Source organism: Myotis davidii, unplaced genomic scaffold (genome assembly GCF_000327345.1).
Source record: "Myotis davidii unplaced genomic scaffold, ASM32734v1 scaffold1017, whole genome shotgun sequence".
Taxonomy (NCBI): domain Eukaryota; kingdom Metazoa; phylum Chordata; class Mammalia; order Chiroptera; family Vespertilionidae; genus Myotis; species Myotis davidii.
The window spans coordinates 553,605-577,059 of record NW_006288361.1 but is presented as its reverse complement, the minus strand read 5'-3'; the positions used below and the strand labels follow the sequence as shown (position 1 = coordinate 577,059).

The 23,455-nt window shown below is 37.3% G+C and overlaps 1 protein-coding gene across 1 annotated transcript in view; it reads right to left on the bottom strand.

The window, feature by feature from the left end:
• The window catches only part of LRP6 (LDL receptor related protein 6), a 134,678-nt gene that overhangs the window by 39,314 nt on the left and 71,909 nt on the right, over positions 1-23,455 (bottom strand). The window contains exons 8-13 of the mRNA XM_015561665.1: positions 11,068-11,284; positions 9,744-10,033; positions 7,892-8,118; positions 5,580-5,764; positions 4,618-4,944; positions 1,770-1,972 (exon numbers count right to left, since the gene is read on the bottom strand). Of these exons, the coding sequence (XP_015417151.1) occupies positions 1,770-1,972; positions 4,618-4,944; positions 5,580-5,764; positions 7,892-8,118; positions 9,744-10,033; positions 11,068-11,284 (1,449 nt within the window). The remainder of the gene's footprint in view (positions 1-1,769; positions 1,973-4,617; positions 4,945-5,579; positions 5,765-7,891; positions 8,119-9,743; positions 10,034-11,067; positions 11,285-23,455) is intronic.

The following is a 23,455-nucleotide window of genomic DNA, read 5'->3' as shown; positions in this document are numbered from 1 at the left end:
GTGGGGGCGTGGCTGGCCTGCAAACCCTCGGTGGCCCCAAGCCCAGGCTGACTCCACCCCCAGCAGGGACCCCCAACCCTGATTGGGGCAGGGCCGGCCTGTAAACCCCTTGTGTCCCCTTGCCTAGGCTGGCCCTGCCCCCCAGTGGGGACCCCCAACCCTGATCTGGGGTCCCTTTCAGGGCAGGCCAGCCAGCCCCCACCTGTGCACCAGGCCTCTATCCTATATAATAAAAGGGTAATATGCAAATTGACCCTAACAACACAACGACTGGGAATGACTGATCACTAAGACACACACTGACCACCAGGGGGCAAACGCTCAATGCAGGAGCTGCTCCCTAGTGGTCAGTGCGCTCCCACAGGGGGAGCTCTGCTCAGCCACAAGCAAGGCTGATGGCTGCCAGTACAGCGGTAGTGGTGGGAGTCTCTCCCGCCTCCTCAGCAGCGCTAAGGATGTCCGATTGCAGCTTAGGCCTGCTCCCTGCTGGCAGGAGGACATCCCGGGCTGGCGGGCTGCCAGAGGGATGTCTGCCAGCTTAGGCCCAATCCCCCGGGGAGTGTGCCTAAGCCAGCAGATGGTCATCCCCCGAGGGATCCCAGACTGCGAGAGGGCACAGGCCAGGCTGAGGGACCCCACTGAGTGCACAAATTTTTGTGCACCGTGCCTGAAGTTTCTTTTATACAAAGCCAAGCAAAAGGAGAGCCTTTTTCACCTGTTCTATCTGAATAAATTATATTTTATTTACTTGGCATCTCTGAGGTAACATTCTGTAATGAGGCTCTCTCATTTATTTACCATGTCCTTGGCTATATATAATAACACCTATAATTTTTCTCTACTAGTTATCAGCCTGTTAGAACTGGCCTACATAGAGTAAAGTACGTATGCCATAAACCACTATTACTATACCCCTAAATGATCCCTCAGCCGCCATCATTACATTATCACTTGCTCTTTTGTGTGAGATAAGCCACATAAAAATCTCCCTAAATTTTAACACATTCAAAATCAAAATTAACTTCACTTCTATGAGGAAGATGACTATAATTATTTATAGTAATCCTAGTCTAATATTGCTTGGTCATAAAAAGAAAGCAAAAATGTATGGACAATGGTATGTAAACCATGACTTGTATCTAAGTATAGGTAAGATTTATTGATAATGTTTTCATTCCCATCCCACAGTCACCAAATATTTACCAAAACAAAATTGGATAACATATCCTAGCTATTTTAACTGTTATGAGGTTGTATTATGTGTTTTCTCTTTGAACCTTTTAAATAAGAATAAACTAGTAACAGAACCATTATTTATTGAGTCCCTATCATGTAATAGCTAATGGGCTATGTGCTTTACATTCCATTCATCTAAAAACTTCATAGTAATCCTAGCGAGTAGCAGACCTGCGATCAGAACCAAAGTCTTTACGATTTTGAAGCTTCCAAGTCTCCATGTAGATGGAACCATAATGAACGAAAAAACTACATAAATGAATATGGGTGGCAGTGACTAAGTCATTACCAATATATGAGGGTAAGTTATCCAAATATAATTTTAATTCCATTAGCATTATCAAAAATTGTATACTCAAAGATCATTAGAAGAGGGAAAAGCTGCTCAGTCCAGAATTTGTTTCATGTGTGCGCACGCACACACACACAAACACGCACGCACGTGCAGAGTCAATACAAATAAAATAAGATGATTGGCTAGTCCAATTACTAGATGGAAAAAAAAATGGTTTTTGTACTGAGCCTTGAATTACCTGGCTTCCATCTTCTTGTGCTTTTCGGATCATGTTTTGTCGTGAATCAATCCAATACAGTTGTTTGTCCAGTGGGTCATAGTCAATGGCCCGGACGTTCCGAAGGCTGTGGATAGGAAGGATGATGTCGGGACTCTGCTGTTCATCAATTACCATGCGGTTGATGGCGCTCTTCTGACTGAAGAGCAGGAAAGTAGTTGGAGCTTCAAGAAAGAAAAGAGCAAATCTGAAACACAGACTATGCCCTGTATCACTTAAAGATTTGATAAGCCTGTAGTTATATCTCAAACAAAACACACATAAATGTTGAAGAGGTAAAACTGAGGACAAAACCCTTTGGTATGTCCCCAGAAACCCTCTTCAAAGTGACACTAATCAGCATTCTTGTTCCTAAACCAGTTATAATTTACTCAATGACATAGCCACCTAGCCAATTTTTTCCTATTTTGTCCACAGTGGTATCATAAGAGACTTTTTACAAAGATATAAAAGTCCACACTTGGCTTAGAAGATTTAGAACATATTCCAATGATTCCAGTGGCGCTCTCCATTATCTGGAGTCCATCACATATTGATTTAACAACTTTTAGCAATTTTAGTAGAACCTGTGTCTTAAGTAGTAAGAACACAAGCTTCAACAGAGTAGCTCACAAGTCTCGCATCATTTTAATTTAAAGAATTGTGTTTTGGCAGTACTACTTTCTTGTAAAGCAAGGAAAAAAAAGTTCTAAATTGTAAGTTTCCAACACAATAAGCATCACCTATACTAAGACATACATTGAGACTTAGAAGACCCCATAATTTTAGTTGCCAACTTTTCCTGACTGGGAAACAATATCAAATATATACTTGGCTACTAGTATATTTTACTGAGTACTATTTCTTTTGAATCAAGTTTTAGCCTTCAATAAGATTCTACAATTAGGTGTTCTAGAAATGTGAATTAAGACAAAGCCAAACATGGCTCCAAATAAATGCTTGTTTCAAAAAGTCTAAAGTTAACATTAGCAATTATAATTAACTGGCTTAATATTTCTAAGAGAAAGCTGATGTTTTCACTTACAAATCTTTCAGTGCTTAAAGTAACAAAGAATATGCAATTTTGTAAACCTAAATCCATACTAATTTATGCAACCTCTAACCACCTCATCTCCTGGAGAATAGTGTTTTAAAAATTATCCTCTGAGGCTGTCTGAGTTTTACACTCCCACAATGAAGAGCCAACATGCAGAAGTTGAAGGATGAGGGTAAGCAGAAGGGAGCTTTTTAGTTCTCTGTTGAAGGCACAAGTGTTCACCTGTAGTTTAAAGGGAGGCATTGCACATGTTTGAAGACAGCGTAATCTACAAGGCCCAGCTCACCACGTCTGACTGTGCCATTTGTGCACTGCCCAGAGGAAACACCTTTGCCCAATTTGCACAAAGTTGTCATAAAAGCCAGCCACTTCAGTACTGAACAAGGGATTACACAATTTGGTTTCCTGTTTCCTCTGACCTAATCTACTTATTCATTCTGTTCCAACAACACTGGCCTCCTAGGTGTTCCTCTAACATGTCAAACATGTTCTCCCCTTGGTCCTTCGCATTTGCTGCCCCTTTTTTGCTTGATAGGTTTTACCCCAGATATCCACATAGCTCATTTCCTCACCTCCTTCAGCTCATGACATGTCACTTTTTCAGTAGTGACTTCTCTAATCACCGTATTTAACTTTGCAATCCTCCTCTCCGTCCTTTCTCCATATTTTTCCAAAACATGCATCTCCATCTAACCCATGATAAAGATTACTTAATTGGTTCATTATCTGTCCAACCTCATCTCTCTTCTCTGAGCTCTGGGATCTTCTCCCAACTTATTTCGTTTTTCTACTGCAATACCCCATAGAAATATCAATATAAACCTGCCTAAAATTAATTTTATTTCTTCCTGAAAACTAACTTTCCTCTTCATACTTCCTCAGCTACTATCTACTTAACTGATCAAACCATGAATCAAATAATCACTGTTACTTCCTTTACTTCTCCCCCACATACAACCCATTAACAAGGTTTATTCATTCTAGTTTCAAAATACACCTTAATTCCATCAGCTTCTCTCCATCTCCACTGCCACCTCTCCAGTTCGTCTTCCAGCATTACCAAACACTGTGTTTTGTTGTTGTTTGCAGTGTGTGTGTTTATTTAATATCCAATGCAGTTTGTACCGTCCTATGCAGTGTGTGTGTATTTAATATGCACTACCTTATTTCATTTACAATCAGGAGATGATATAGCCAAAAATAAAAATAAAAGTTGGAGTTAAGTAGCAACCACCCACTATGTTCAGAGCATGTGCTCTAGTCTCCCAGCTATGTTCTGCTGTTTCATACTGACTAAATTTACTCATATGCATTTTCTACCTGGCCTTTTATACTGTTAAATTTTTTTATCTTTAGCCTATCTATGAACTTCAAAGGACAAAGTGATTGTATTTTGGAAATCCTCTATGTTGTACTATTTGTACTGCTCTTCTCTTTCTTTGTAATGAATAAATATGAATTAATTATGTATAGCGAATATGTGACTGTCTCTCTCAATGAAGCTATGCAAATTCTATACTAAATATTTAATGCTCAAGGGTAAAAGATTTAATTTTTCTATAACATCTATTATCCCATAATATCAACTAGCTATCATCAAATAAGTAGTAACAAAAACATGCATTTTTCCATCTCTAGTCCTTCCCTTTTATTAAACAAATCACTAGCTCTGGACTTCTGCAACTTTTTACTCTAGAAAGAACATGAACCGCAGTGTTTTCAAAGTCCTTCTTTTTCCTCTATTTCTAGTTTGCTTGGAGAAATGCAGCTTACCACTACAAGTCCTGTTGTCGGCATTAAGAGAGTAGTGGGCAGGACATCCACAAACAAAACCTCCCACTGGCACAGCCAAGCAGAGGTGGGAGCAGTGCCCATTGCTGGAAGCACACTCATTCCAGCCTGCCTGCCGAGAGGAATGAAAGACGAGGATGTCCATCACATAATCCAAATGGCCCTGAATGATGGTGCGGTTTTGGCCACTAGTTTTGTTGGCACGCTCAATGCTGCGTCGGCTCCAATCCGTCCAGTAGATGTAATCTTGGTACTGAGTTAAGCCAAAAGGATGAGGCAAGTCATCTGCTATAACTTCACGGTTGAGTCCTATTTTCAGAAAGGCAGTAGAAAAGGGAAAAGCAGAGGGATGAATATTCTAAGAATATGAGTCTCACTGCCCCATCCTCCAAATTTTAACATTAAAACAAACATTTGTTAGCAATTTAAAATAGAACAATTCATTTAAAAACAATTCTAAAACCAGACCAGTCCTCTGAAATCAATCCATCAGCAGTCTGACCCCATGCCTCAAACTTATATTCTTGCTATAAATCACTGAGTTTGTTTAAACTCTTGTAAATGGTCTATTTTGATTGTGGTCTTATTTTCTCTCCAAAAGGGCCCATAGTTCAATTTTTCTTCTTCATTCCATAATAAGATGGAAATGCATATACTGTATTTTACTGATACAAAAAGTCACTTCAGGAATATCTGGGGGTTATAAATTCCATTATAAGCACAGCAATAATTAAATTTCCACAAAATAAAGAGATGTGAATCCAGGTATCTAACCCACTGTTATAATAATAAATAGAATACAATACCAGCCAGGGGAAGAATCTAGACATTCATGTGAAATTTTATTAACAGAACATAACCAATGGTAATAGCAACCTCTCTGATTTCTGCATAGAAAGAACAATCTACTATTATCGGTTTGAATAAAAAGAAGCAGAATTTACCCAGCATATTTGAAGATTCTATTAAGTTGGTGTCCAGGTCTGTCCAGTAGAGCCTCCTTTTAGCATAATCGATAGTTAGGCCATTTGCACGCCCCACGTTTGGAACTAATGTAGTACGTTCACTTCCATCCATGGCAGCTCTATCTATCTTGGGTTTTCCACCCCATTCAGTCCAATACATAAACCTAAATTCAAAATAATGGATATTTATAATTTCACTTTTGATTACTTGGGAGAAAGAGCTACATTCATGCATAGTTAATTAAATAATTTTTTAAAAATATATACATTAAATCAAGGAAATTGGTAAAACAAAATCATTGCTATAATTTTTCAATTATTTTGGCACCCTCAGCTAAGTATTTTTTTCTTATATCCTAAAAAGGAAATGAGTCAGCTTTCCTTAGTTTTCCCAATGAATCTGTTCCATCCAAAACCTAGGGATTGGAAACAAACCAGTGATTTCCTTATTGCAACACTTGTATTTATAAAACTAATATTCAAGAAGATAAGAAGAATTAAAGCTCTGGTCTCCAAATCTGGTTCACTTCTAAAGAATATATCTTTATGTATTTCTGAATACAACTAATTTGAGTTTTTAAATTTTTAAACTTACTTTTCAACTTCTATAATCTCTCCCCGAAAACAAGATGCAGAAATATATAAAAAATACAAATAAATAGCTTTAAACTGAAGTTTAAAAAGAATGGAACATAGTATGTGTATAAGAGCAATGAATCACTCCTTAATATGTCATCTGGCATTGAACACTGGAACTATAATCCTTGTGAAATTTTAGAATATGCTTTTGCTGTTATTTTACTTTTTCAAGTTTTTCATATTAACCTTAGAGCAGCTCCACAGTACTATATGGGCTTTTTCTAATGAGGAGGCCAAAGCACTGAAAGAAATGTGAACAATTTGTCCAATGTCCTCAAGCCAGTCACATGATAGAGCTAGAACTATACCCAGTTCTTTAGCCAAATGCCCTTTCAACTAAAACTAGTAAGGTGTTAGTTGCAAAACATTCTGAATACTGGGACTAGAAAAGCACTCCACATGCCAACTCTCATCACATACCTGAGCATACCTGAGGACAGACATGTACTCAGGAGCCTGTCAGCTGATGGCTGACTTAGTAGCAATGCTTTTCTGAAAAGTAAAGTTGGACTTGGGCTTTGTTTGCATCTGTACTTGTCTACTGACAGGCATGTGCACACCACAAGAGCCAGAGAGAAACAACTGTGAGAGAAATTTCACAGTTGCCAGCAGCCACATAAACTAGAGTTCTTAGTCCCAACTACTAAATTTATCTGTCTGGTAACTGAAGCTATTAAAGTAAAAGATCACCATAATCCAACCACAACACGTCAGCACAGAGAGAAACTGTCTTTGGTGAGGCTAACAAGCCCATCATGGAATTAATGTGATTCAGGGAAACTATTTTTAATTGTAGATACGGTAAAATATTCTTGTATGTTCACATTAACTTCTGCTTTTAAAAGTAAAATTACTCTTCAAATTTTATATCTCTTAGCTGCTGGCTTTTTAAATTTTTCTAAATCATGCAGGATCATCTACTCTTGGAAAGCATCACTTTATAAATAAAAAGAGGCTCAACAATTCACAAAACCAGTTAACTGTTTAATAACAAAGTTTTTTCAAGCTTATAAATAATGATCAAAATAGTTGTTCTCTTGAATGAATATTCTAAAATGGAACTTTTTTAAATGCAGTCATTTCTTTGCACGTAACATTTATTTCAGAGAATTTACTTTAATAGGTTTGGAATCTGGTATAACTTGGGAGGGGATGCAAGAAAATATAGACTTGCTATCTTTATGAAGGCTGTTTATTTAGTATATAAATACAAGTAGTAATATTTAATTAATAATCCATTTCACTATTCATTCTTCATCGAATGTTCATAGTGACAAAAGTAAAATTTAGCTAATAATTATTAATTCTAAATCAGTGAAATGTCAGCTAACAGTTTTAAAATAAAGCCTATCTATATAGTTTAGTCGTCAGATTCCTAATAAGAATTAAAACATCAAGAACATAACCCATGCCCTGGCCAGATGGCTCAGTTGGCTGGACATCATCCTGTGCACCAAAAAGGTTGTAGGTTCAACCCCAAGGTCACATCATTACCTCTCTCTGTCTCTTCCTCTCTCACACTCCTTACCTCCCTCTCTCTCTAAAGTCAATGGAAACATATTCTTGGGTGAGGATTAACAAAGAAGAATATAACTCATGTAGTAGGCCATGTACAATGTAGTTGCAAAGAATGCATACATAAAGCTGTTTACCCTTCAGCAGGGTCCAACGCAAGAGCTCTGGGACTGTCTAGGTCTTTCCACACCAAAACTTGTCGGTGCTGCCCATCCAACTTTGATGCTTCAATTCGATTTGTTCCTGTGTCTGCCCAGTACAAATTCTTCCCAAGCCAGTCTACTGCCATGCCTTCTGGATAATCTAAGCCAAATTCCACCACATGTTCCAATGCACTGCCATTCATAAAGGCTCTGCTGATGGTCTGCAAAAATAAGATTAACAACAAAGTCCAATGGCTTAAGTACAAAACACTTGGAAAAAGAATGTTTGATTTGAGTGGGATGATCCAGAAGAGCCAGAGATACAGTTTCTTAATATAATTTCTTAATACAGTTTCTTAATACAGGAAACAAATTATATCAAGTTCTAATAAACGCAAATGTGAGCTCAAGTTTTATTGCCAATTCAGGGAGAAATTTTTGAGGTTCTTAAGGACCAAAAAGTTATTCTAATAAGACAGTGGAATGACTTTTCTTTTAAAATTTATTAATCAAGTGAAAAAAATGTGACCAGAATGTTGTAAACTCTTCACTGGTAATCAACTTTTTAAAGGTGCTTGAAAGTATGCCATGTCACTGTGTCAATCTGATAAGATTTCAATAAACTTATACCTTATAAAACACATAACACTGCCCTGGCTGGGTAGTGCAGTTGGTTAGTTGGAATACTGTCCCGTACACCAGAAGGACTTGGGTTTGATTCCTGGTAAGGGCACATACCTAGGTTGTGGGTTCAATCCCCGATCAGAGTGCATATGGGAGGCAACCAATTGATGTTTCTCTCTCACATCAATGTTTCTTTTTTTCTCTTATTCTCCCTTCCCCTCTAAAAATCAATAAAAACCTATCCTCAGGTGAGGATTAAAATAATAATAATGATGATAATAATAATAATAAATAAATAAAATGCAGCTTTGAATTCCCTAAAATTAAAAACAATCTCAGTCAAACTATTAATAACAGCTGCCAGGCACTACCCTAAGTACTTTCTGTACATAAATTTTCTCAGTTAATCCTCACAATAGTGCTGCAAGATAGGGCTCGTCTCTATTTACAAGATGAGGAAACAGAAAATCACAGTAAAAGCCAAGATTTATTTATTTATTTCACTTATTCACTCATTTAATAGACTTGAAAGAATATCATCAGAATCCTACTCTGTGGGGGAGAGGGGGGAGGCGGGAACGGGTGGAGAGGGGTCAATGTGGGGAAAAGGAGACAAGAAACACTTTCAATAATAAAATTGTTTTTTTTTTAAAAAAGAATCTTACTCTTGCTCCAAAATGCCATGATTTTGCATGTTAGACAAAATTTTACTCAAATTATGTGAAACAAGCCCAAAACAATCTGGAAGAAAACATTATTCTCCAGATTTTCTGAGAACTCCTTTTTGACTCAGTATGCTTTTCAATGTTTACTCCAGGAAAAAGAAACTAAAGTTGTGCTATAACTCATAACTGGCATTTTCTACCTCAGTCAGGTTCCAAAATTTTGTTGAAAATAAATTAAGTCTCTATATGCCATTTATGTGAAACATGCAATTGCTTACTCTCTAAAAGTCACTCATTATCTTCAAAGATAGTAGAGCAATTATGTCTGTAGATTATGTCTTACAGATTTAGATGCTTAAGCAACATATCTTCTATTAAAAGGCAGTAAATTAAATACTCAATGGGCCTTTCCCTTGGCTTCCTTTAAAAGTTTAAGGTTTTACTGAATTTTGCCTATTAAGCAATGAGGGAGATTGATCGATTACAGAATGAAGACTCAGAAATTCTATCAGCTCTCCTTTTTAGTCCTGTTTTAACATTCCACTTCTTTTGCTAACCTTGAGTGATATATCAGTCCAGTAAATTCGGTTGTCTGTCACATCAAAATCCAAAGCAGAAGCTTCTTTGACACCAGTGAGCGGAATGGCCACATTATTATTGTTAGTTTCCAAAGAAATTCGCCTGATATCTGCTCTCCGAGAAAACAAAAGGAAAGCCTCTGGGACAATGCAGGTCTTCATGTCACTGATGAGTTCAAAGCCAATGGGACAGGCACAGCGAAGGCCCTGAGGTCTATAGAGGCAAAGGTGACTACATCCCCCATTTTCATCAGCACAAGGGTTGGAACCTAAAAGATAAATTAATTATAAAAGGGCACAGAAGGACACACACATTGACACCATCAACACATTGTTACTTTAAAATGACCGAGCTTTTGGTTCGCAGAGACTTATGATTATATCTGCTCCCAAATCTACAGTTTCAATTCTAATCTCACCAACAAGCACTATGAGTACAGACAGTGAATAAAAGGCCTAGTGCAGTGTTGCAAACTGTGGCTCAAGTTATTCAGTAGGCCAAGCCAGGAGAATCACTAGAGACCAGGAGTTCTTAGCTGTGGCATATTGAAGTACAGTATATGCTATGCCATTCAAGTGTCTGCACAAAGTTGGCATCAATGTGGTGACCTTCCAGGAGTGAGGGCCTGAGGAGGGGTGAACTGGCCAAAGTCGGAAATGGAGCAGTTCAAACAAAACTCACTTGCTAATCAATTGGGAATTAAAGTATTGCAAAATGCTTTCCTCTGTACCCACAGTAAGCTTACAATAATAAGCTACATTATTCATACAATAGGATTGAATTCTTTTGATGGTGTGTGTGTGTGTGTGTGTGTGTGTGTGTGTGTGTGTACAAAGAAGGAAGTCATAAGTCAGCCATTGTCTCTTGCCCAATGCCTTCTGTGATGGGGAGCAGCACTCGCTAGGCAGCTGGGGGAGGCAGTGATGCAGTCTGTCTGTGGACGGGCCCACGTGGCACCACAGTCTTCGGTGCATTCACATGCCAGCTAGTGTGTGGCTGACACACAGGCTTGTCTACTTTCCTAATCACCTGGAAAATTCCAGGGTGTTTTTCTGACTCCTCACTATGGACACCCACAGAGCACCCTTCAATTCAAACTATGTGACCAGAGTAGTAAGCCAACATTTAAAAAAACCTTTCCTGGTTAAAAAAAAAAAAGGGGGGGGGCAGTTTAAAGTTTTACTGATTTCTATATTTCCTGAAAACATCAACAATTCACAATGCTGCTTTATAAACTGCTACCTATCTCCATCTTTATTTATTTCTGGCATCCACCTCTAAGAGAACTTGGGAATAACTTACCAATGATTCGATGAACATTTGTGGCCTTTAGGCCCATGAGGTCAGGAAGCTGATCTATGATGATTTCCCTCTCTGCACTTCGTTTGTGTACTCTTTCGATGCTCCGCCTCTGCCAGTCAGTCCAGTAAACATAGTCACCCAACAAAGTAAACCCAAAAATGTGAGGAATTTTGTCTTCCACTAATACTCGTCTCCCAGTGCCATCAGTATTCATAACCTTCAAGTGAAGGGAAAAAGATGTATATTTATTCTTCAAATGTATGTAAAAATGACCAATATAACTTTCTGTTACATCAAAATCCAAAAGTGTCATCTTATTTATCCTTATTACAATGCTTTCACAAAATGACAAAATGCTGTTTAATGAAGGTGGTTTCAAATATTCAATATAAGCTCATATTTTATCTCTATTTCTCCAATCTCTTAATACCCTTCCTTCTAAAAAATTTGGCAATATTAGCTCTTCTATTAAATGATTATGTAAAAATTAAAAATACTATATCATCACTTTAAGTTTGCTTGTACCTTGTTTTCAAATTATAATGTACCTTCCCATACATTATCTCATTGCATACTAGAGGCCCAATGCATGAAATTTGTGCAAGAGTAGGCCTTGCAGCCCCAGCTGCCCCACATGCCCCCACTGGTTGTTCTGAAAGATTGTTCCGGATAGTCGTTCTGCTGTCCAGTTTAATTAGCATATTAGCTCTTTATTATATAGGATCTGTTTTAGAACATTTTATCCTGAGAATTTTGCCTTTTTTACATCTAAGGAAACATTTATATCAGTTCACACAACTTGAAAACAGAGCTGGAGCTGAAGTATTTTTTAGTATTCCACTTAGTATATTTTTTATTTCATTGTTTTTACTTAAAATTAACATTATTAAATACACTCTGATACTCTCATAAATATCAGCAATTTCCCTAGAAGTAATCAAAGTGTTCTGTCTCTGATATTGCAGCAGCAGCTTCTTTCTACAAGATGGAATAAGTCTTCTAAAGCACCAACTTGCAAGTCCCTGAGATCATTTCTATTTAAAGTGATCTTATGCAAATTAGCCTTCAGAAATGTTATAATGGTACTAAAAACATGTACACGTAATCAATATCTGCCCCCCAACTTGTCTACAAAAAATATCAGATATAACCTTATATACAACATATTAATTTTTTATCTATAAAATTAGTAAGAAATATTCCATGTAAGCCAATAATGTGATTGCCTAGATGGAATGACAACTAGATGTTCTTTATCTCTCCTCTCTAAAAATTTTAAAGCACCTGCTAACGTTCTAAGAACAGCCAAACCTTAGAAACAGATGAAGTACTTAAAAATTGAACAAGTAAAACTGTGCTGTATTTTCACTTGCAATTATCAATAAATACGATTTATATCTGATGAATGAGAAATTATATTAGTTGAATATTTATCTGTTCATATCAGATACAACAGAACTTATATTAAGCCAACTGTATAAATCTGTATTCATACAAATGTTTTTTTAAAGTCATTAAGCATAGCCCTGGCTGGGTGGCTCAGCTGGTTGGAGCACTGTTCCATACACTCTGGTGAGGGCACATGCCTAGGTTTCCGGTTTGATCTCTGTGCTGGGGTACATATGAAAGGCAACCAATTGATCTCTCTTTCTCTCTCCCTCTTTCTCCCCCTCGCTACTTCCTTCTCTCTCCCTCCCTTCTTCCCCTCCCTCCCTAAAATTAATAAAAGCACAACCTCTGGTGAGGATTAAAAAGAAAAGTCATAAATATAGTTAAAAAGAATTAAGTACTACTCTAACTCCTACATTAAATACTGTTTAAAGTTAATAATTTCTCTTTAATTTGAGACAAGAGCTTAAACTTTTTACATTCATATTTTCTTGCTATAGAGCATTCCTGGACATATTTTATGATGTCTATGTTATATCTTTGCCGAGAGCCGGTCCATCCTTGCTGTTTCAAGGGACCTGGCATATATGGCACACTGTTCTTAATACGTTTGCTCACCTTTTCTGGCACTATCTACACAGAACCTAGAGACAGAAGAACTTCGCTGGAGAGAACATGGCAAAAGATCCTGGACAGAACCTGGCTACAGAACTTGTTTGGAGAACCTAGACAGAACCTGGCTGAAGAACCAGGCTACAGAACCTGACGACCGAACCTGGCTGGAAAACCTAAACCGAACCTGGCTAGAGAACCTAGCGAGAGAACATGGCTACAGAACCTGGCTGGAGAACCTGGAGAATGTGGCTGGAGAACCTAGCAAGAGAACATCGACACAGAACTTGGCTGTAGATTGTGGCTAGAGATCCTGGCAAGGCTGCTGATCAACTGAACGCTGTCTCCGCGTCATTCCTTCTTCGCCGATTCCGTCCACACCTATGGGGAACCCATGGACCCGCTGGGGTTGGACCCCAGCATATCTTAAAAGCAATTTGATTTTTAAGAGTAAAAGGACTAAGCAGAGAAAAAGGATAGATAACTTTTTTACATATCTATCGAAAAGGTGAGCTCTAGAATAGCAGGAACCTTAATTCATCCATTTATGCACCTTCCACAACTATTAAAGGGCCTAGCAAAGAACTCAATAAATTTTTGTTAAATAATTTTTAAAAGAAGAGTGGTTTCCTAAGACACTCAAGAAACCTTCCTAAAAATGGAAACAAAAATTTCTATAACAGTTCTTATCAAGATCCTACAGCTTAACCATTTGAATGAGTGAAATTCTTGCTCAAATTATAAATCCATGTAAAACTGCATTTGACCGCCTACTTTTGGAGAAGGGATACATTCCTGATCCCTTCTAATGGCAGTGCTCAGAGAAAGAATTTCTGGCCCCAATCTATTACTGCTTGGAAACTTTGACCAGGGTGCAAAATCTTTCCTTCATTAGACATATAATTTAGAAAACCTATTTTAGAAAAAGCTTATTTTCAAAACTCTATACTTTTGCCTCTTCATCCTAATATGGAAATCATCTCTTAACTATAGTGTCTTCCTCTACCTCGTTTACAAGAACTTTCTCCCAATACTACTTCCTTCCTTTCCAGGATCTTCAAGTTTTCCTTCTCCATAAGGTCCTTCTTTTCTGTCTTTAACACAACACAATTTCTCCCATTTTATGAAGACTGTTTAAAAGGTGAATGATTCTGTGTTAACTGTCATATTCTTTGAATATGATCTCTAACAGCTATTTCTACCTCTTATCATTTATTCCCTTAATTCCCTACAAATCTCTTCCAATCTATGCTTCAGATTAAATAACTCTACTGAAAACAGTCAATGACTACTTCCTTGCTTCTCAGCTCTTGGGTTCTTTGTCTTTTTTTAACATTTGACAACCTTAGCCACCCACTAAAACTCTACTCTTGACGATCATGGCAATAAGATCATTTCTTGACAATATGATCTTATTTCTCTTTCTATAACCAGGACTACTTTTTATGCCTTTATTTCACTTGTTCCTCCTTTCTTTTTCAAATATGAATGGATATTTCCCAAGATTTCTTGAGTTCTTCTTTGTCTGTAAACACCCTTAAAAAGGCCTAGCAAGTCTTATAGTTTCTGCTATTATCTCATGTAGAAAAACTACAAATATGTAAAGTTGCAGTCTAAGTCTCAACAGTTTCTCCTGCAAAATTCCCATCTCCCAGAAAATATACTGCTACCTCATCTAAATGCTACATACTTAACAGTGAACCTATGTTCTCCATTAGGAGTTCATCATTCTTATCAGAGAGCATCTAACTCTGAGTGCTAAGTATTCTGTACCATAAAACTCTAAAACACTACTTTTTTACAAGTTTATGGTACATAAAACATATCTGATTTAATGTATTCCTAGTTTCATTCAGTATTATCTTAAATCAATTAATATGCATTATCTTTCACTTAATAAATTAATACTGCTTAATAAAATAATATTGCTTTACTGTACCCAAATATTGGCCTTCCAATTGAGATGCCTAATCCTGAATTAGATGCTTTATGCTGAACTTTTTAAAAATTAAAAAGTAAATTTCTACTTCAAAAATATTACAGGACCAACCAACTCTTCTCTTTTAGCTACGTCATCCTACAACATTTTTGTTAGTTCATTCTGATAAAAGAACAACTTAAACATAAGAGTACTGATTAAGTATGAGTTTGGAGAATGAGCAAAAAATAAAATTGAAACTCACAGAGAGAAAAAGAACAAAAGCACAATCCCAAAAGATCTTTTTAGTTTACTTAACTAAGCATCTTCTATTTAGTAGTTACCATTCATTCTTCTGCTCTACAAAGAAACCTCTCATGATTAGCAAACGATATTCTGACAGAATCAGATAGATTTGAATTTCAAATATAAGCTCTAAACTCACTGGGTACCTTTACCCAGTTTCTCACATGTAAAATAGAATAGAATTAGTTAAAGATTCAAGAAATATAGCACAATAACAGATATGTACTAGATGCTCAGTAAATGCTGGTTCTTGCCTTTTAAAATTATTTTAGAGAAATGTTTTATTCAGTCCTTAAAAGTAAACAGCTATATTTAAATGGCTACATATAATTTATAAAATATAATGCTTCAAAACAAAAATTAATATCCTATATAATAAAAGCCTAATATGCTAAGTGTCCAGTCAGTCATTCATTCAACCAATCAAAGTGTAATATGCTAATGATATGCTAAGGCCACTCAACTGCTCGCTATGACATGCACTGACCACCAGGGGGCAGATGCTCCAACTGGTAGATTAGCTTGCTGCTGGGGTGCTGGGGTCTAGCCAATCCAGAATGATACGGGTCGGACATGCCCTGGAGCCCTCCCACAAGCCCTCCCCAGCTGGCCAACCTCCCACATCCCTCCACAGCCCCAGTGGGGTCCCTCGGCCTGGCCTGCTCCCTCTTGTAATCTGGGACCCCTCGGGGGATGTTGGAGAGCCGGTTTCAGCCCAATCCCGAATTCGTGCATTGGGCCTCTAGTGTAAGTATAAAAGAGTATGTGGAAATAAAAGACCAAAACACCGCACACTGTTAAACTGAAGAATGTAAGTAATACAGACTTTTATATATTATGGCAACTAGTAGAAAACAACAGGCCCTTATTCCCATTTCTAACCCCCCATTTTTACTGTTTGCTTATGCAACAGAAACTAAAACAGTAAACAAAAAGAATAGTTGACAGTATCATCAGAGCATATGTTTGCTGCTCTATCAGACCCTCATTACACTCCCCCACAAAAGCAAACAACATTAATAAACATATCTAATAAATTCAAATCACCATGAATGATATTATGATGAATGCTAAGAAATTTATAACAGGATTTCTTCTAGCTTAGGAATCACTCTCTATTGTAGAGGTAAATTACATTTACATTAAAACATATACATATACATATACATATACATATACATATACATATACACATACACATACATAAACCTTCTCTAGTCTATAGCTAATCAAGAGAAACTTCAGGAAATAGTAGGAATTCAAATCCACCTTGAAGAATTCACAGATTTTCCACAATAAGAGAAATAACACATGTCAAGACACAGAGTTAATGATGCTTTGCTTGACTGACTTTGAAAGAAACTCTTTGAGGCAGAAAGAATACAAAAGATACTTAAAGAAGACATCACCAGGCAGATACCAACCTATGGTAGGTATAAAATTCCAGGATAAGGAGAGTTATAGAAAACAAGAAACTTCTGAAAGCACTTTCAGGTGAGTGATATAACAAAGCTATATTTCAGGAAGACCTCATTTACTTCTGTCACTGTGTTCAGACTGTTTGTGCTAAAGATAAAGTATCTTAAATATAGAATTATGGTTAATAAAATATTTTCAATTCTGTGAGATGGTAAAAGAAGTCCAAAATCCTTTATCTAAGTCTTGGAGCCAGCAGTATTTCAGAATTCAGCCCTTTTTTGTTTTAACAAAGTTACCAAAATGTGCATATATCCCCTCTTTCTGGGTTCAGGGCAGCAGTTCATTGTAAATATTTCTACAGAGGGAGATAAATAAAGGCTACAAATAGTCTTACACTGCTTCAGGTCAGGTTCTCCACAAACTGAATTAACAAAAATAATGTTTGGTTTTGAGAGGTTTTTGGATTTCAGAATTGCACATAACTGTAGATCAGAAATGCTTGGCTGATCTTCACTCCAGTCCCTTGACAAAACTGGGGTTTGGATCAGTGCTTAATGCTATGCTAAGTGCAAGCAAGGGTCTCTGGGAAGAAGAAAAAAGCAAAGAACTTAGTAAGGTTTTTAGCAACATCTGGAAGAAAAACAACAAACGGTAATGAAGGTCTTAAGAAGATCTTCAGAATAGCACAATGGCCAAGAACTTATATTCAGCTCCCTAAATGCCACCACTTAAGGATTCTGTAGCTTTACCCACTTCGAGCATTAGTCCCTTCCAGCTATTCCTGTTCTTTCACTTTAAAAGCAAATTATAAAAGTCTTGGGGAAGGGGACTATTTAAGGAAAACATAAATGAAACTCTCAGGAAAGCTAGACATAGCACATCTATTTCAAATTAAAGAATGTAATTAAAATGTACTAAAGATTTTTTAAATGTAATTTTATAAGCACATTGTTTCCTTTAATTCCCTTTCTATTCTTGTCTGCTGTCCTTTTGTGTGTTTTTTTAAAAATATATTTTCACTGATTTCAGAGAGGAAGGGGGAGGGGGAGAGAGAGAAACATCAACGATGACAGAGAATCACTGATAGGCTGCCTTCTGCACACCCCATACTGGGGATGGAGGCCATAATCTGGGGAATGGAACTGTGACCTACTGGTTCATAGGTTGATGCTCAACTCCTGAGCCCTGCCGGCTGGGCATGTTTTTACAACAGGGTTGAGTCTAGAACAGTGCTGTCCAAGAGAAAAATAGTAATACAAGCCACAAATGTGAGTCGCGTGTGTAATTTTAAATTTGGTGGTAGCCAGATTTTAAAACATTAAAAGGAATAGCTAAAATTAATTTTAATAATATACTTTATCAAATCAAACATATCCAAAATATATTCAGATTAGATCTCTGTCCCCTCTCACACCTGCCACTTTCAGGATTGCCACAGGGTTGTCTTTCATTTGGTCTTTCCTTTCTCCTCAGCTATACTATACTTAATTCTAATATGGGTTAAAATTACTTTAAGAAAACACACGGACAATTTCTGATGAAAAAAAAATAGCCCTAACCGGTTTGGCTCAGTGGATAGAGCATCGGCCTACGGACTCAAGGGTCCCAGGTTCGATTCTGGTCAAGGGCATGTACCTTTGTTGAGGGCACATACCCGGTAGGGAGTGTGCAGGAGGCAGCTGATCAATGTTTCTCTCTCATCAACGTTTCTAACTCTTTATCCCTCTCCCTTTCTCTCTGTAAAAAATCAATAAAATATATTTTAAAAAAATAAAACTCCACCTTTAAAAAAAATATTTTATCAAATTTGCAAGTTTACATTTCAAAGCACTAGCTGAGGTTTATAAGAACAAGGACAAAGGCTGGATTCTTTCCTTTCTTTTAGGTTATCTAAAAATAGAAGTATTAAGCCATAGTTGTATCAGTAAGAGAATCCTTATCTGTCATCTCCTTGGTTCTCTCATTTAGCATTCTAGATTGATCATGTACTGATAATGGTTGAGGGTGGGTGGTTCATGACTCTTTTCTCTGTTTTGCTATATGTCTGAAATTTTCCCTAATAAAAAAAAAAGTAAAGATAAGGAGCAAGTCCAAAGGAGGCGGGATCAGCAAAGGAGGAAGAGGGGAAGGACTGTTATTAATAAACACTATTACTTTTGATATGATGTGGAAAGCAATTACTAGTATAATAATCCTCTGAAGAGATTAAGGAATCAACAGCTTAAATAAATTCTCATTTTGAGACTGTATATCTAAAGAACAGTATTATTTCCCTCTGTACAGAGTACAATGCTTACTTTCTGAAACCTCTGTTAATTATTTGTTCAGAGTTCACACTTTTATTAGAAAATTGGCTTCTCCCCCTAAATATTTTTCTTTTACCAACCACACAATTTCTTTCTACTGGGCAGAAGCAACAAACAAGAACATGCTGCTTTTAAAACATTAAAAGGAAGAACTAAAATTATTCACTCTTAGATTTATCACTCATATTTCTCATAGTCAACTAGGCACAGTTTGGGACAGGTTACTAGGTTTGTATATGTGGTTTTAAGCCCCTTATGTCTAAAATAACAACACAATTCCTGGTAAAAGCTTGCTTGTACATTCTGAATCTAGAACAAGTGAACCATTTTAGGTGATTCCAAAAGATTACCCTTATGCTTTAGTAGTCGAGCCAACCCTACTTAAATCTCTGGCAACTCTTGAGGGTGTGTGCTTCCCTGTATTACCTCAGAGTGGTTAATTAGTTAAAATGAAATTAGGCTTCTGTCACCTCTAAAATCTTCCTCCAAATATGAACCAGAGCCTCCAGTGGTTTCAGCTGTTTCAACCACATTGCGGTATAGATTTAACATTCTGAGGCATTCTCAAATATTCCCAAACCACACTGAGAATGTGGGCTACAACAGGAAACAGATGTGAGTTAACAAGAACATTATCTCTACAGAGAGGAGGTAATAGCAAACCTTCTATAAACATCACATCCGGTTTTTGGAGCAGTTTCATCAGTTCATTAAATGTCAAGACAGGATTACCCATGAACTCTTGGAAGGCAGCCAGTCTACTACCCAAGTTGCTGCTATGCCACTTTACTTAACTAGGCATGTTAACAAATAGATGACAATAGGACAGTGATGGCGAACCTATGACACACGTGTCAGAGATGACACGCGAACTCATTTTTTTGGTTGATTTTTCTTTGTTAAATGGCATTTAAATATATAAAATAAATATCAAAAATATAAGTCTTTGTTTTACTATGGTTGCAAATATCAAAAAATTTCTGTATGTGGCACAGCACCAGAGTTAAGTTAGGGGTTTTTCAAAATGCTGACACGCCAAGCTCAAAAGGTTCGCCATCACTGCAATAGGACAACTAGGCACCTATCATAAAGTGAATTGGAGTGGGAATGCTATGCAGTAAAAGAGAAACTAAAATTATGCTCACAAGGAACTATTCCTCTTCTAATGTTCCAGGCAATAGCTAAATCAAGGAGCGAATCAGAAGTTTTAAGACAGACAAATAGATATTATTGGGGGTTGATTAATATACTTCATAGGACATAAAATATAATTTAACAGAAATGGCACTTAAAAAATAAAATATATACCCATGGAAATAACATTTCAGTCATGTAGAATCTTGCAGGAGTGACAAGTAAAGAGAAATGCTTTGGACCAAGCAGGGGGAAAGTAAGGGGATGCCATGCACCTGCTTAAGAGAACAGGAATGGCAATGACAGTGCTGCATTTAAAGCCTTTTAACCTGGTTCAAAGTAAATGCAAGTGATTTTTTAATATGAAGGGAAAGTATAATTGCACTAGATCATTTTGGTTTTTTTTCAAGAAGTCATGCTTAAAATATTAAACATTTGCAGTTACTAAGTTCTTTTACAAGAGAGAGCTAAGAATTGCTATTGTCACCAAAGCTTTCTAAAATCTGAATTGCGTCTACGGCCATACCACTCTGAACGCGCCCGATCTCGTCTAAAATCTGAATTGCACAGAAAAACTATAAAATTGAGAACAGATTTTCAGAAAAAGGCATAATAAACAGCAACATCACCTTAGTCAATTATACTGAACTAGGGGCCCACTGCACTAATTTGTCCATCTTGAAAGGAACTGTGGGCCGCATGGGTGGGCACAGGGGTGGGTCTTAGCCCATCCTCCGACCCTGCCCGGGCCCTCCTGCCACAGCCCCCGCTCCCCTCTCTGTCAGAAGCCTCGCTCCCGCTGCCGCTGCTCCCATGCACTGAGGGCGCCAGCCCTGCTTGCACCTGCTGCCAGCGCGGAGCGATTGGGGCCTGGGCCAGCAGAGGGTGCAAGCGTGGCCGGCACCATCAGTGGGTGTGAGTGGTAGCTGCTGCCCTGATCACCCCTCAGGAGCAGGGGGAGGTGGAGAAACCCTCAGTGCAACAGATGTTTTTGGCAGTGAAACCTGACCAAGAAAAATGAGAATGTTAAGACACAACATGTTTCTGCCTACTGCAGGATCTCATAAAGCAGAAATGGATGCTTATTTCAAGTTTCCCCTATCAGAAAAATAGAAATGATCCTTTCTGCACATGCTTTAATATTTATTATCAGGAAGCCCCAAAACACTGTATTAACACTTGGGTGGAGAAAGGGTGGGGGAATCCAGTGCAGACAAGTAAACCAGAAGCTGGTTCATAAAAAGGCAATTAAATATTAGCATAATGAAGCAGCATAAACAAGTACCAGCATGTACCTTTTAACTGACACATACAGATAAGTAGTCACTCTCAGGTGACAAGTAAGGTAATCAGACATATCCTCACAGATGCATTCTTATATTAAACCACAGGCTAATATTATGACTGTCTTTCAGAAAGTTTGATATTAGCAATTCCTTGTGTCCCCTCATCCCTCTCTACAGAAGATGGTTATAAACCTCAGATAAACCTATTTATTCTTTCTGCAACTCTGTATAATAAAAATCGAATCTCAAACCCAGAGCTTCCCATTACTTTTTTCTGGTTTCCCTAATCGTTAGACCCAGTCCCCCAATATATCCAACATTTGGTTATCCTCCCTTACAAAAAAGGGAGTGAGAACCCGACCTAAGGAATCTCCACTGAGGAAGCAAATAGCAAATGTACATTCTGAGCTTTTCCCATAAGATCCACTTGAAACACAAGATTTACTATGCTTTACAATGCTACATAGTAATTTACCAAAGAACTATCTTCTCTTCCCAAATGTACTATAAACACATATAGGGCAGTTTGATCCCAAGTAAACTCTAAGTCTTCCAGAAAAGAACAAGGCTACTGAATCCATAATTTGATATTTTCTTATTGACCCAGGAAAAAAAAGCAGTTTTCACTCCTGGGCATGACAAAAGTTAGGAAGCTTTCTTAAAAGGATGCATCTAGAGGAGAGCATGTGACCTAGACTAGGGTCAGGTCAGTACTTAGGATCAGCTGCTACATAACAAAGGCTAACAAATAACCTTCTAGAAAAAGAAGCATTTTAAAAATTATATATCTTTTCAGAAGTTTTCAAGTTCAGTATAATCCATCTACTATTCAGTAAAGCAAGATGAAAAGCCAGTGGTGGCAGTTGCTCCTATAATCACTAGTAGTCTCAGGGAAATTAACAGTTTTTCTCCCCCAATTATGTAAGATTAATTTAGGTAAAGAGCTGTGCTCTTTCCTTAGTTAGTCATATATCAGCAATTTTACACATCATCCTAAATTCAGAAGAGAAAAAATAACAGCACCAGCTCTTTATTTCCCAAATGTGTCTGTGAAAAGAAAATGACAAAAGCATTGATGCTCAATTAGGGAAACTTCATCAGAATCTTCAGGGGACAGAATAAGGAGAGGTGTGTGTGTGTATATAATTTAGTGGAAGTTAGATGTACAATTAACCCCAAATAACCTGCAAAAAGAGGACAAAGACAAATAGAAGCTGTGTTCTAGCAAAGCTGGAAGAAGAGAAAGAGATCTAAAAGTTAGGTTTAAAAATGTTGGTACCACTCAAGGAAGAAGTGAGGGAGCAAATGACACTACCATATACACCTGTATACAATGTATAGCACAGGACAACAGACAAAGATATCGGAATAAATACTAATTTTAAGATCTACTGGATTCACAGCAAACTAAGAAAATAATTCGCATTTAATCAGTATTACATATTGTTATGTAATGTGTATTCATTTTTATTCTTTTTCAAAAATATTTTTAATTGATTTCAGAGAGGAAGGGAAAGGGAGAGAGAGATAGAAACATCAATGATGAGAGAATTGATTGGCTGCCTCCTGCATGCCCCCACACAGGGGACTGAGCCTGCAACACAGGCATGTGCCCTGACTGGGAACTGAACCGTGGCCTCCAGGTTCATAGGTCAATGCTCAACCACTGAGCTACACCAGCTGGGCTTCATTTTATTTCTCAAATACTATCACTCAGAACCTCCATAAATTCTCATTTCTTTACATGAATCCCTCCTGAACTATTTGTGATTTTGAATAAATTTCTATATCTAAAGTGCTAAAAGTGACCTGAAATGGGAAAGCTAAAAAAAAAATAAGACCAAATATGGAATTTAAAAAATCCCTACAAAATAAGAAATCAAGTGTTCTTCCCTACTTTAATTATGTTCTCTTCCCTTATGTACAGACATTCTTCTTGGACACATAAGCTTTAAACTTTTTCGAAGAGTAGCTATTACCTATCAATCATGGATAGTACACAGCTGATCAACAATACA